General features: G+C 56.0%; 3 protein-coding genes across 3 annotated transcripts; 1 reads left to right on the top strand and 2 right to left on the bottom strand.

The window, feature by feature from the left end:
• Positions 1-2,304: 2,304 nt before the first annotated feature.
• Positions 2,305-7,244, bottom strand: MKK02DRAFT_43951 (two-component-like hybrid sensor histidine kinase 1; the record flags this gene model as incomplete). Its single annotated transcript, XM_053092696.1, has 19 exons — positions 2,305-2,431; positions 2,481-2,629; positions 2,677-2,716; positions 2,765-3,132; positions 3,182-3,957; positions 4,011-4,156; positions 4,200-4,463; positions 4,510-4,724; positions 4,771-4,918; positions 4,967-5,139; positions 5,189-5,329; positions 5,377-5,469; positions 5,516-5,563; positions 5,599-5,748; positions 5,807-5,938; positions 5,987-6,115; positions 6,175-6,261; positions 6,310-6,588; positions 6,642-7,244. 19 exons carry the CDS (start codon positions 7,242-7,244, stop codon positions 2,305-2,307), a joined length of 4,068 nt encoding a protein of 1,355 aa, XP_052945046.1.
• Positions 7,245-9,500: 2,256 nt separating this feature from the next.
• MKK02DRAFT_43949 (pyridoxal phosphate-dependent transferase) lies at positions 9,501-11,331 on the bottom strand (the record flags this gene model as incomplete). The annotated part of the gene is made up of 7 exons (XM_053092695.1): positions 9,501-10,074; positions 10,272-10,343; positions 10,387-10,571; positions 10,619-10,768; positions 10,813-11,035; positions 11,068-11,164; positions 11,211-11,331. The coding sequence occupies 7 exons, from the start codon at positions 11,329-11,331 to the stop codon at positions 9,501-9,503; spliced, it is 1,422 nt and encodes a 473-aa protein (XP_052945045.1).
• A 372-nt stretch (positions 11,332-11,703) lies between these two features.
• MKK02DRAFT_43948 (uncharacterized protein) lies at positions 11,704-12,198 on the top strand (the record flags this gene model as incomplete). Its single annotated transcript, XM_053092694.1, has 3 exons — positions 11,704-11,806; positions 11,860-11,963; positions 12,022-12,198. The coding sequence occupies 3 exons, from the start codon at positions 11,704-11,706 to the stop codon at positions 12,196-12,198; spliced, it is 384 nt and encodes a 127-aa protein (XP_052945044.1).
• Positions 12,199-12,282: the final 84 nt, after the last annotated feature.

Genomic DNA, 12,282 nt, shown 5'->3' with positions numbered 1-12,282 from the left:
GGGAACGGAGGAATGGATCGAAAGCTGCAGAGCTCCCGTAGCCGATTGAGAAGTGGAATGAGACCAAGCGAAGGGCGAATCATTGATCGGCGGTCTCTGAGCGATGGAAGAAGGGTCGCTTTGGGGAGGTGTGGAGCCAGAAGCGCCGAACGAGGCGGGGCCGTCGCTCAGGGCGGGGCGAGAAGAGAAGCTGGGCGACGCCTGTTGTCCGGTCGATACCGAGGGATACCGAGGGGTGGATTGCGGGTCCATCATTGGCAGACGTGACCGACGAGAGCGAAGAGGACAAAAGCGAGGTGATGGTCATGAACGTCCAGACCCCTCTTATACCCTCTGAACTTGTGGCCGAGAGGTGAGCAGACTTTCTGGATACCGTTTAGCCGCTAGAGGCGGTGGTGCCTTTGGGTTGGGTAATCGTCCTTTCCCTTTACCCGCCTCGCGCTGCTCCTTGCGGCTTCTTCAGCCACACAGACGACACACTCGTCAGAGCTCGGACTCGCCGCTTCTCGAGCTCAGGGCGATCATCAACCGGGGACCTCCTTTGACTGAAAAAAATATCAGCTGTTGCTATCCAACTGTCGCTGAGATGATGCAGCGAGAATACAGCGGACTTACTCCTGCGCACCTGGCAGCTACTGACTGGCTGCTCCTCTGACCCTCCAAAATGTGCGATGCAGGACCAGATTTTGCCGATGGCCCTAGGCCCCAACGACTGCGAGAGCAGCAGCAGTAGCGCGAGTGGAGGCTGTTGACTTCCAGGGGTGAGAACAGGGCGTAGACAGGCACGGCGTGTGTGTGTGTGCGTGTCTGTCGGACTTTTGTACCAGGCACCGGCTTGAGGGCGATTGCGGAGTGATCGAGGGGTAGGTTTGACCGGGGGCGGTTTGAGCGGAAATCTGAAACGGGGTCTCGGTTGTATAGTGATGCGATGGAAAAGAACGGTGGGTCGATGGGAATGTATGGAGATGAGGCTGCACGAGAGCGTTCTCTATGATCTCGGGTTATTGATCAGGGTAGTGTGCTTCCTCGCCGGGAAGCGAAGAAGCTGAGGGAGCAGATGATGGATTGGATTTGTCAAGGCTGACTCTCCAAATCCAGCGTAGATCTTTCGACAGAAGCAAGCTTTCTGAGCCAAGTCCACTCGACGTCACTGATCCAGATCCAGTGGCAGCGGCGTCCTTGAGGCGGTCACTCGGCAGGTCGTCCGACATTCGCGGACCAGGCACCCGTCGCGGTGTTAGACTGTACTGTTTCTTCGGTGCTTTTGGGTGACATGCTAGGTGACATGCTCGTCTCTGACGCTCATTCGGGTTCTATTCGCTTCATCTTCGCTGTGTGAACTTAGCAGCTGAGAGGGGCCGGAAGGAGCTGCGGACCGCTGAGACAGGCTGACCTGAGCGAACACGGGAGGGTGAAGAGGTGGAGGGCGTCGCAACTTATTCGGCCTTATTCGGCGATCGAGATCTACTCGGCCTCGTGGGTGACGTACAGGGCAGCAGATCTGCTTGTACGTCCGATCGACTCTGACTTTGCCGCCGGTCTCTCCACGCACATAGCCAAGCCTGTGTGCGTCCCTGCTGACTGTATGTGGTGAGCAGCGCACTTGCGGGCGTATATGGAGTCAGCGGGCTGTCAGCGGTCGATTAAGACCCGCAGTACAAAATCTTCCTCCTGTAGCCATATCGTGGTGGAGTTTAAAGGCTCCTGAAGCTGCTCCTGAGACATGCCGGGAGCAAGCCGGAAGTGTAAATGCTACCGCGGTAGCCGATTGCTGCCGATCGGTCTGACCGGGCCGGTGGCACTGGACACGATATTCTGACTCCAGCCAGAGTTAGCATGCTCCTGCTCATCTTGGTGGTGCAATAACGGTGCGTGATCGATGGTTATCAGAATTCCTGAGTATCTTAGACGCTGATGGATGGATCCGCCCTCCACTGCGAAGCTCGAGGTGGCCGGAAGGTTGTACCAGTTGGCGCCATTCGTTTGGTTCCCTGCTCAAACGACCACATGTCCCGTCATATTCGATGAGAACGCCAAGGGACTGCACGGGAATAAGCCGAGCTAGCATGCTATTTCATTCTTTGGGCTACAAGGGGGACTCCTTTCTCGCTTCCTCCTCGCTTACCCCACACTCGTCCCCTTCCTACCCTCATCGACCAGACCAATCAAAATCGTTCAGAAAAGCAAAGAGAGAAAAGAGAAGGGCGCAGCTATCTGTACAGGTAGAAATAGAAGGATATTTGATCTCGGAAGCATGAAATTCGTTGCGAATAAGGATGAGGAAGGAGGGGGAAGGGTAGCACGCTACCGGCTGAAGATCGACTGCGTCTCGCTCGGCGCGCTGGTACCCTGCTTGTTGGGGTTCATCATCTTGGCGATGGACGCGAGGAGGTCGCCCCGACGGAGAGGCTTGGTGACGTAGTCGTCCATACTGCGATATCAGCCTTGCTCAATGCGCGCATCGCGAATGGAAGACTTACCCTGCTTCCAAGCATCTCTCCTTGTCGCCAATCATAGCATGAGCCGTGAGAGCGATGATAGGCGTCCGCGCAAGCGACTCCGCGGCCTCGTAATCTCGTATCCGGCCAGTAGCCTCCATCCCGCCCATGACCGGCATAGACACGTCCATCTAGCTCGTCAGTATAATGACTTGAATCAAACAAAGGTCAAACTCACCAGGATGAGGTCGAATGGTGTTGAGGCAGTTTGTCGGCGTCTAGGGATATCAGCTCTTTCTCCCTCATGTCCCATATTCTCAGCTCACCTGTACATCTCGAGCGCGATCTCTCCGTTATCCGCCACCTCGATATTGTGTCCTGCCACCTCCAAAAGCTTGACCGCCAACTTCTGGTTCACCAGATTGTCCTCCGCGAGCAGGATACTCAGTATCGTGTCTTTGATTGAATCGCCCGGAGACATCTGATGCGATTCAAGCGCCGGTACGATCGCGTTTGACAGCTCGACAAGGGAGAGAGGGGTAGTGTAGTAGGTGTTGATGCCCATTTCGAGACACTCTTTGACCGGGATGGGGGAGAGCATCTGCTCGTCGGCAGCGGGAAGGTTGAGGCGTTTCCGAAGTGAGCGGGGGAGGTCGACGAAGGATGGATTGAGCGGTCCGACCGGCCGGTTGCTCTGTCCTAGTCAGCTCTGCCCAATGATATGTCCAGGGAAGTGAACTCACGGGGGCAAGCAGGACAATCGGAATCGCCCTCAGATGTTCCACCGCTCTGAGCTTCTCCGCCGCACTCAGACTGTCCACAATCATTGTATCCACCGCCGGCGCCGTCTGTTGGTTCATAATCACCTCCTCGACCGAGCCCACCACCACCGGCTTCAGCCCCAGCTTGATCAACATGTCCACCACGCCCGTCTCATCCTTCAGTGTATCGATATACAGGATGTAATGGCCCAGCCATGGCGCCAGGCGCTCAATCGTCTGCTCGTCGGTAGGTGTCCGCTTTTCGGCCGTGGTCGTGAAGTAGAACCGAGATCCTTGGCCGTATTCCGATTCGACCCAAAGGTTGCCCGTCATGAGGTTGACGAGCCGTTTTGAGATGGTCAGGCCGAGACCCGTTCCGCCGTACTTGCGTGTGGTCGACCCGTCTGCCTGCGCAAATGTATCAAAGATGACATCGAGCTTGTCTGGCTCGATTCCGATTCCAGTGTCCGCGACGCAGAATTCGATGTCGACCGACTTGTCGTCGTTGTTCTTGACACGACAAGAGAGCGCGACCTGGCCCCGAGATGTGAATTTGACAGCGTTCCCGATGAGATTGGTAATGACCTGACGAAGTCGAAGGGGGTCACCGATGAGCTGATCCGGGGTGGAGGGGTCGATATCGAAGATGAGGTCGAGCTTGTTCTGGGACGCCTTGACGCAGAGCGTCTTGAGTACCGAGAAGACGGCTAGACGGAGAGAGAAGGGGATCTGCTCCATTGTCATGCGACCGGCCTCGACTGCGGAGTCAGCTTAGGCCTGGTGTTTCGTTAAGAGGAATTGATAAACTTACTCTTGGAGATATCCAGAATATCGTCGATGATGGTCAACAAGGAGGAAGCCAAGCTCGACACGATCATCAAGTTCTCCCGTTGTTGACGAGTCAATTGCGACTCAAGCGTCAAGACCGTCATGCCGATGATCCCATTCATGGGGGTTCTGATCATCAGCCCGATGCCATCTCCCTGATCTGCAAACTCACCTGATCTCGTGACTCATATTGGCCAAGAATTCACTCTTACTCTTGTTGGCGATCTCAGCCTCCGTCCGCGCCTTGGTGTTCTTCTCGATCGACTCGCGAAGATTGTACACCATCCGGTTGATGGTCGTCTTGAGCGAATCCATCTCGCCGGACGCTTCGACCGTGATGAAGCGAGTAAAGTCACCGTCGGTGGCGGCCGCCGAGATCTGGGCGAAAGCGCGTACTTGGGACGTGAGGTTGGAGGCCATGATGTTGACATTGGACCTGAGGTGTCAGCTCTGCTGCGTCTCGCGTGGCAAGAGAAACTGACGTGATCTCTCGCCAACTACCCTCGACGTTCCCGACCTCGGCCTGCACACCGAGCTTTCCCTCTGTCCCTACTTCCCTCGCCACTCGAGTCACTTCGGCATCAAAGATAGCAAGCTGGTCAATCATCCTGTTGATGGTGTTGACCAAGTCGAGCACCTCTCCTGACGATTTGACACCGACGACTTTCTGGGTGAGATCTCCTCGAGCAACGGCAGTCTACATTATCAGCGATGACGAAGAGCTAGCAGCTCATCTGACTCACCGTGGCATGAGCAATAGTCCTGACTTGCTCAGTCAAATTACTGGCCATGATGTTGACGCTCTCGGTCAGGTCCTTCCATGTGCCCGCTACTCCAGGTACGGAGGCCTGTCCACCGAGCTTTCCGTCCGTTCCGACTTCCCGGGCGACACTGCCCTGGTCAGCTCCTGTTCCAGGCGAGTTTCTAGGCGTAGCTCACCGAGTAACCTCAGACGAGAAGCTCCTCAGACTATCCACCATCCCGTTGACAGTCTGCTTCATATCCAGAATCTCTCCGAACGCCTCGACGTGGATCTTCTTGGACAGATCTCCTTCTGCGACGGCCGTTGTGACTTCTGCGAGGGACCGGACCTGGGTGGTGAGGTTGGATGCCTAAGAAGATCAGATGACTTGCTCCGATTCTCGGTGCGACACAACTCACCATCAAGTTCACGGAAGACGTAAGCGTCAACCATGTCCCCTCGACATTCGGGACTGCTGCTTGTCCACCCAGCTTCCCTTCGGTTCCGACCTCAAGGGACACTCGGGTGACCTCGGCAGCGAAGACAGTGAGTTGGGCAACCTTGCGATCAGCCAAAATATACGGCATGTCTCCAGACCTATACTGACCATGTCGTTGACTGTGATCTTCAGATCGAGGATCTCGCCCTGAGCATCCGCGTCGACAGTCCTAGTCAGGTCTCCGCGAGCAACAGACTTGGTCTGCAATGTCAGCGTCTTGTCCTCAACATCGTACCGGCGGACATACCACTTCAGCGATCTCTCGCACTTGGTCCGTGAGATTCCTAGCCATTTTCTAACGATCAGCTCATCCTTGCGCCCAAAACTCACGTTGACATTGGTCGTCAGGTCGTCCCAGACACCTTCGACCCCTTCGACTCTAGCCTGTCCTCCCAAAATACCCTGTGTCCCTACTTCCAGCGCGACTCGGGTGACTTCGTTCGCGAAGACCGTCAGTTGCCGGACCATCGAGTTGACAGTCTGCACACGTCAGCTCTTGCTCTTCCGACCTACAAAGCAAATCCGGCTGGCAGCTCACATTCTTCAACACGGCCATCTCGCCCTCTGCTTCAATCTCGATCATCTTGGACAGATCTCCTCGAGCGACAGCGGTAGTGACCGAACCGATAGACCTGACTTGGGTGGTAAGAGATTCACACATCCTGTTGACCTTAATCTGTCAGTCTTATCGCTTAGGGTCTGGATGGAAGAAACCTACGTTGACGGTCATCTGCTTCCAGACACCCTCCACGTCGGGCACGTTCGCCTGACCACCCAGCTTGCCTTGAGATCCGACTTCGAGCGAGACTCGGGATACTTCATCCGCCAAAGTTCTCAGTGACATCACCTAATTTATCAGCTCAACTCCTGCAAGTCTGACTATAATGAGGAGGAGGGACAGCTCACCATCTCGTTGACCGTAGTCTTGAGCTCAGCGATCTCTCCTGACGCCTCGACATCGATAGTCTCGGACAAATCTCCCCTAGCAACAGCCTAGCAATTAGCTCAATGTGCCAAGTACTGGGTGAGTGCAGAACTCACCTTGGTGACCTTGGCGATACTCCGGACTTGCGTGGTAAGATTCGCAGCGAGCGTGTTCACCACCGTCGTGAGACCCCTCCATGTTCCCTCGACTCCCTCAACCACCGCCTGTCCGCCCAGCTTCCCTTGCGTTCCGACCTCCAGACTGACCCGCTCCACCTCGACCGCAAAGGTCGCTAGGCGGTCCACCATTGAGTTGATGATGTCTTTGAGCTCCGTCATCGCTTGTCCTTCGACGGGCACGACGATCTTTTGGGTCAAGTCTCCGCTGGCGACAGCCTGGTCATGTCAGCTACGCGTCACAATCGACCGTTCAAATCACGTTAGCTCACCTTGCAGACCCTCGCAATATCCGCAATCTGAGCCTTCAACAACTCCAATTCCCTCTCGGCGCTCATGCCCGCACCGCCCATGTTGTATGACGACGCGCTCGACAGCGCACTGGGCGGTGATCGTGCCGCCCCGACATCGGCCCCGATAGTCAGATCCGCCATGCGCCGCTCCTTTGAGCCCATCTCCGGCCTGGGAGTGACATCGCGTCGGGGATCATGACTGCACGTTGGGCATACGAGCGGGTCCGCCTGACCCGCAGGGGGTACCCATTCTGGCGTGAGCAGGCTCGTAGACGCAGGCGAGGGAGAAGGTTGACGGAGCAGCCCGGGCGTATCAGACGATGGTGGCGGTGCCGCATGTGGCGTCTCCGCCTGGGCTAGCCGTTCTGCCAAAGCGAGAACGCCGCGCTCGATCGCTTCTTCCGCTGTGGTCTTGGTGCCGGTATATGGTTGGAGGGGGAAAGATTGAGGTGTGGGACTTGTGGGGAAGGGGTACGAAGGGGAGGGGGCTTCGGAGATGATGGACATCAGACCGAGAAGATGGGCTTGGAAACCCGAGGGAGCCCCGCCAGGGGGCAGAGGCGGTTGACCGAGAACGGCCATTTTGGGCGCAGTGGTTCTGGGCGAGGTCGGTTGAGAAATAAACCCGTGGAGGTGTCCAGTGGGGAGGATAATGTTAAGAGGTCGAATTTGCGGGCGCGCTACGGTGTCAGTCGTAGCTCGCTTAGGGGCGCCATGACGATCGGACATGTCGAAAGGAAGAGGCAAAGTGGTCAAGAAAGATAATAGGGAAAGAGTCACTCGATGCCCATCTCAAGCATTATGAGCACTTTGACGCATCCCGTCAACGCCTTCCAAGCCGAACAGCCCTCGCCCGTGTGCGCATCCCTAAACAATAGCCATAGTGATGAATAGATCGCAGCGTCAATGTCCAGATCATTGGGGCCGCGTGACCCGGATCAAATGACGCATTTGTCTCACTCCTGCAAGTTTCCTCACGCTGTTCCGCTCTCCAGCAACCCGCCCCGCTGGATATGGTCTGAATCTCAGACGGAATAGCAGATAGAGGAGACTCAGGAACGGAACAGCGCTATATCGACTCACCCGTCAAGCTGTGTCCAGCGTCGCGCCGAAGGGGTCCCGCCGTGTTGACCGTGTCTGGCTGGGCTGTTGGAAGATTGCAAGCTGTAGATACGTGTCGAGCGCGCGGCGATCGTGTATGAACGCGTTTGACGGTCGAATGAGCGAGGCAGATATGCTACCGATGATGTCGAGGCCGACGGAGGTTTTGATACAGGGAAAGGACCCTAGCGTCGGTCGGCGCTTGGAGTTCGCCCGCTTGTCCTTGTGCTTTCGAGCCTTTTGCTGCGCAGGTATGGTTTCGCGCAAAGTCAAGCGTGGAATCAGCCAGCAGTACTTTACGGGCGAGGATGTACGCCGAGCTGTGCAGTGTCTCTAGTCTTAGTGAAAGCTCTGACAGGGCCTACCCCCTCGATAAGCTCCGAGGCTAAAGGACGCGTTCGTGCGGTCATCGCCGCTCATCCACATTCCTCACGATCGAGGGCGTTCATGCTTTTTATCCTCGACGTTTGTAGTGGGCCTTCCTCCGCCCTCCATGCATACCGCATCCAGCGGCCCGGATCAGCAAGACATCGTCAAGATGTGCTCCCGAGGATGGACGGATGCCAATACGCAAGCTGATTTACGATGGGCTGCAGTTGAATCGATGATTGCTAGGGCCGTCAGCCTAAAAAGTGCCGTAAAGGTGGCATGCTTCGTGTTGTTTCGCCACGTTTCAGATAAAGCCGGTGACTGGCGAGGTCCGGCTTATCAGATTAGCGACTGTATTAGGATGACAGTGTGTAGCGCGCGGCAGAGGCTGGTCAACCCAGGTACAGAGGCTCTTATGGCGTGCTCATACATGTACGAAGTAACGAAGAGCAGGCATGACGCTACACTGCGACTTGGCCGGGGCCCTCGAGGGGATGAAAGGAAGTGGCGCATGGCCATGTTGCCACACTGGATGATGAGATGGACTTGACGCTCGCACAAAAGAGCTGAGCGGCGAGCCTCCCGCTCGGCTCTACCGGAAGGCAGATGACGTGCTCGGTAGGCACCTGCTGGAGGAGGGCGAGATGGACGTCCTCGAGATGTAAAAGCTCCGGTTAGATCTCTCGACCGTCACCGAGCAGAGATTCAGCTGACGTCTTTCACTTCTACAATAAACTGTCAGCGTTCGGACTTCCTCATACAGTCTAGATCCTTGCCCCAAACAGTCCCTCGCCCGTCTCATATCCTGCAAGATGCCTCACATGCCAGACCTCCCGCCTCCGGATCAAGAAGCCCTGCAGCCAGATTCCTCCTCTACCAGTGCGGCCTCGACCATCAACGATGAGTCTCAAACCCAGACCGACAGACTTGGCAGCCGTACTGAAGGGATCACCAGTCTCACAACGGCGCCACAAGGTAGGGTCATTGTCCGGTGCTTAAAGTCATCTGCCAGAGACTAACATGGCAGATCGCGAAGCCGGCAGCGCGTCGGGCAACGAGACGCCCTCGTCGACTGCCAGAACTGTTTCTGTGACGGAAGCCCAAGAGACGAATCCCACATCTGTGGAAGGGTACGAGCTTCGTACCGCTCAGATTCCCAGAATGAAGATGCTTCCCGAACAGGAAGATCAGGAAGACGCTGAACTCCCGTGGACGGTTGACTTTCGGCACGACTCGCGCTCGAATAATGCTGACGAGGATTGAAGGATGAGGATCGTGGGTCTCCGCACGCATGCATAGACGTGACTTCGCAGCGCCTCGGCCGGAGCGGTCTGACTACCCCTGCTTATTTATACTGCCTGTGACCGATCACGGTCCATCACCTCCAATCACATCCCGCTGCTCGTCCCCATTCTCCGACCCGCCAGCCTCACCCTCCCGCTCCGCCTTGATCGCCTGCTCGAAGATCTCTACCGCCCGTCCCACATCCTCAAACGTATTGTAGAGCACCACCGGACTCAGCCTGATCACGTTCGGCCTCCGCTCATCCCCTACCAGCCCCTTCTTCAGACACCTCCCAAATACCCTCGGCATCACCTCTTCTCCGCCCGTAATAAACACGCTGAGCTGGGTACCGCGCCATGGCTGCTCAGGAGTGAGAATGGTGAAGCCGACATCTTTCGTAGTCCTTGAGCTTTCGGAGAGGGGAACATAGTACTCGGACGAGCGGAGGAGTGTCTCGAGCGTCGAGGTGAGGCGTATGGCTTTCTCGCGCATGGCAGAGAAGCCGACTTTGCCGATGAGCTCCAAAGTGGCGAGAAGGGGGATGGAGGAGAGAACGGGGGTGCAGGAGTGTTGATAGCCTTTGGCGCCCGGTGTAGGGCGGAACTCGGGTTCCATCTTGAACCGAGTTGCGGCATCGTTGCCCCACCAACCAGCCAGTCTGCGCATTCAGCTTTGTCGCAAGTACGCATGCGGATGAGGTGTCTCCGAATGGAGGTGTTTAGTCTCGCATCCATACCCTACTTCATGGAGAGATAGGGAGGCAAAAGAAAGGGGCAGCACCAAAGAGATCTCTCCATTCCATTACCCTCTCGGAGATGCAGTGGTCTGCGGTCGAGACTAGAGGTGTTGACTCACCGCTTTCCTTTATCATCCAGACCTGACCTGACAAACATTCCTCCGATAGCTGACGGGCCAGCATTCAGGTACCTGGGTCCATCAGCTCCGACCCTAGAGAGCCACTGAGACTCACTTGTAGGTACACCAAACCGCAAAGTCAACGTTCCATTCGTCGAGCTTGCAGTCCACATTTCCGATACCGTGCGCAAGATCCAGTCCGATCAGGGCACCGATCTCGTGCGACTTTTTGGCGAGCGGAGCGATATCAAAGAGCTGGCCTGTATAATACTGAACAAGAGGCAGCCAGACGATGGCAATCTGTGAAGATCAGCTTGGACGACTCCCAATGTATATGACAGACGTACAGTATCCTTATTCTCCTCGATGACCTTTAGGATATCCTCGGTGCATAGTGTCTCCTCCCCTTCTCTTGGCTTGAGGGGGATGATAGCTTCCTCGATCTGCTCGGGGGAGAGAACTGCATCATGTAGTCGAGGATGAGAGTGAACCGCGTACTGCCTTGTTAGCTTGTATAGTCAATGAGACTGTAATAGCCTACCCAGTCGCTGGGGAAACTGCCCTGCTCGATGACGATCTTCCACCTCTTCGTTGTCGGGCGGTAGAAGCTCGTAAACAAGTTGTGCATGTTGCTCGTGAGCGTCGAGGTGTGTGCTACCTCCTCTTCAGTTGCGCCGACGAGCTTGGCGAGATGAGGGGTGAGTGGGCGGTCCACATGCTTCCAAGGGCGAGAGTACGGGTGAGAGAAATGACCAGTGACAGAGCTTTGATCAGCGGGAACGAGATGGCAGCCTACCTAGTCGACCACACTTCCAGCTCCTCCATGATATGCTGCCGAGCCTTCTTGTTCAGCAAGCCGAGCGAGTTGCCACAAAAGTAGATCGCCTCGCCATCTGCTCGTCTCAGCTATCAATTCTATATTATCCAGGTCGAACTCACCGCCGTCTCCTCCGCACGCCTTGACTGATGGGATCTCGAATTCTCCTCGGGTCCAGTTCAATCTGTCCTCCTCATCCATCTTCTTGAGCGCCTCCATGGTGGGGCGAGAGTCGGACTCCATGGTGGGGCGAGAGTCGGACATGCAGGCAGTAGGATATAGTATGAAGGCGAAAGAGAGCGGATCGCTATCGATGCCGCCTCCACCTTTTGGTCGTGCCTGACGCACGGAAGAATGCCGTCATCCGGAATCAAACAGCCTCCTTACCCCGCACTCTTACCCCACACAACAAAGAGACCCCTCGAGGCGCCTTTTGTTCTCGTCCGCTTGCATCTTGCAGCACAAAAGGGGTATAGAGTATGAACAGATGCAGCAAGAACCGGCCGGTATATATAGGCTGAGGGGCTTGCTGAGCATTCATACCTTCTCACTTCTTTCTGACCGGAAATTTACCCCACTCGACTGTCAAGAACGATCTACCGGTGACAGCTCAACATGCTCGCTCGCATCGTCTTCTTCGCCCTGGCCGTCACCGCGCCACTCGTCTCAGCATCAGCGGCATCTCAATTCAACCTGAATGTAGACTACAACCCATCATGTGAGCTCATGTTCCGTATGACTGGACTTGCGGACCAGCTGACACCTCCTCAGTGTGCTGGTTGAAATGCCATGCCGCCACCATCGCGACCGTGCACAATCTCGATGACGATCCTCTGGGAAACAATGAAGCCTTAGGAGCCAACTGCGCAGATGTTGTGAGTCGTGTATCTGTTGGCGGCCCAGTGGATCGACGAGCATTTACTGATGCTTCAGCCATACATCACGACCATGCCCATCTGCCTCATCACCGCTTGCGAGTCGGCGCCGGACGTGGCGTATGCCGTGGAGTTTGGACAGAGATGGTGTGCTAAGGCGGGAGTGGACGTCAGCAATACCCTGGTCCTACCTGCGGACTATACGGAGGGTGTTGCGAAGGAGTACTTTCAGTGAGTCCTATGGCTGCGTTGAACCAGCTTGCCTGTCATACCGGGCCTCCCATGGACTGATACTAACTTCAACAGATCACAAGCTTAT

The sequence above is a fragment of the Dioszegia hungarica genome, assembly GCF_025882075.1.
Source record: "Dioszegia hungarica strain PDD-24b-2 chromosome Unknown MKK02contig_8, whole genome shotgun sequence".
In the NCBI taxonomy this organism is placed as follows: Eukaryota; Fungi; Basidiomycota; class Tremellomycetes; order Tremellales; family Bulleribasidiaceae; genus Dioszegia; species Dioszegia hungarica.
Note: the sequence above shows the minus strand (reverse complement) of the source record. Positions and strands in the feature narration are given on the sequence as shown.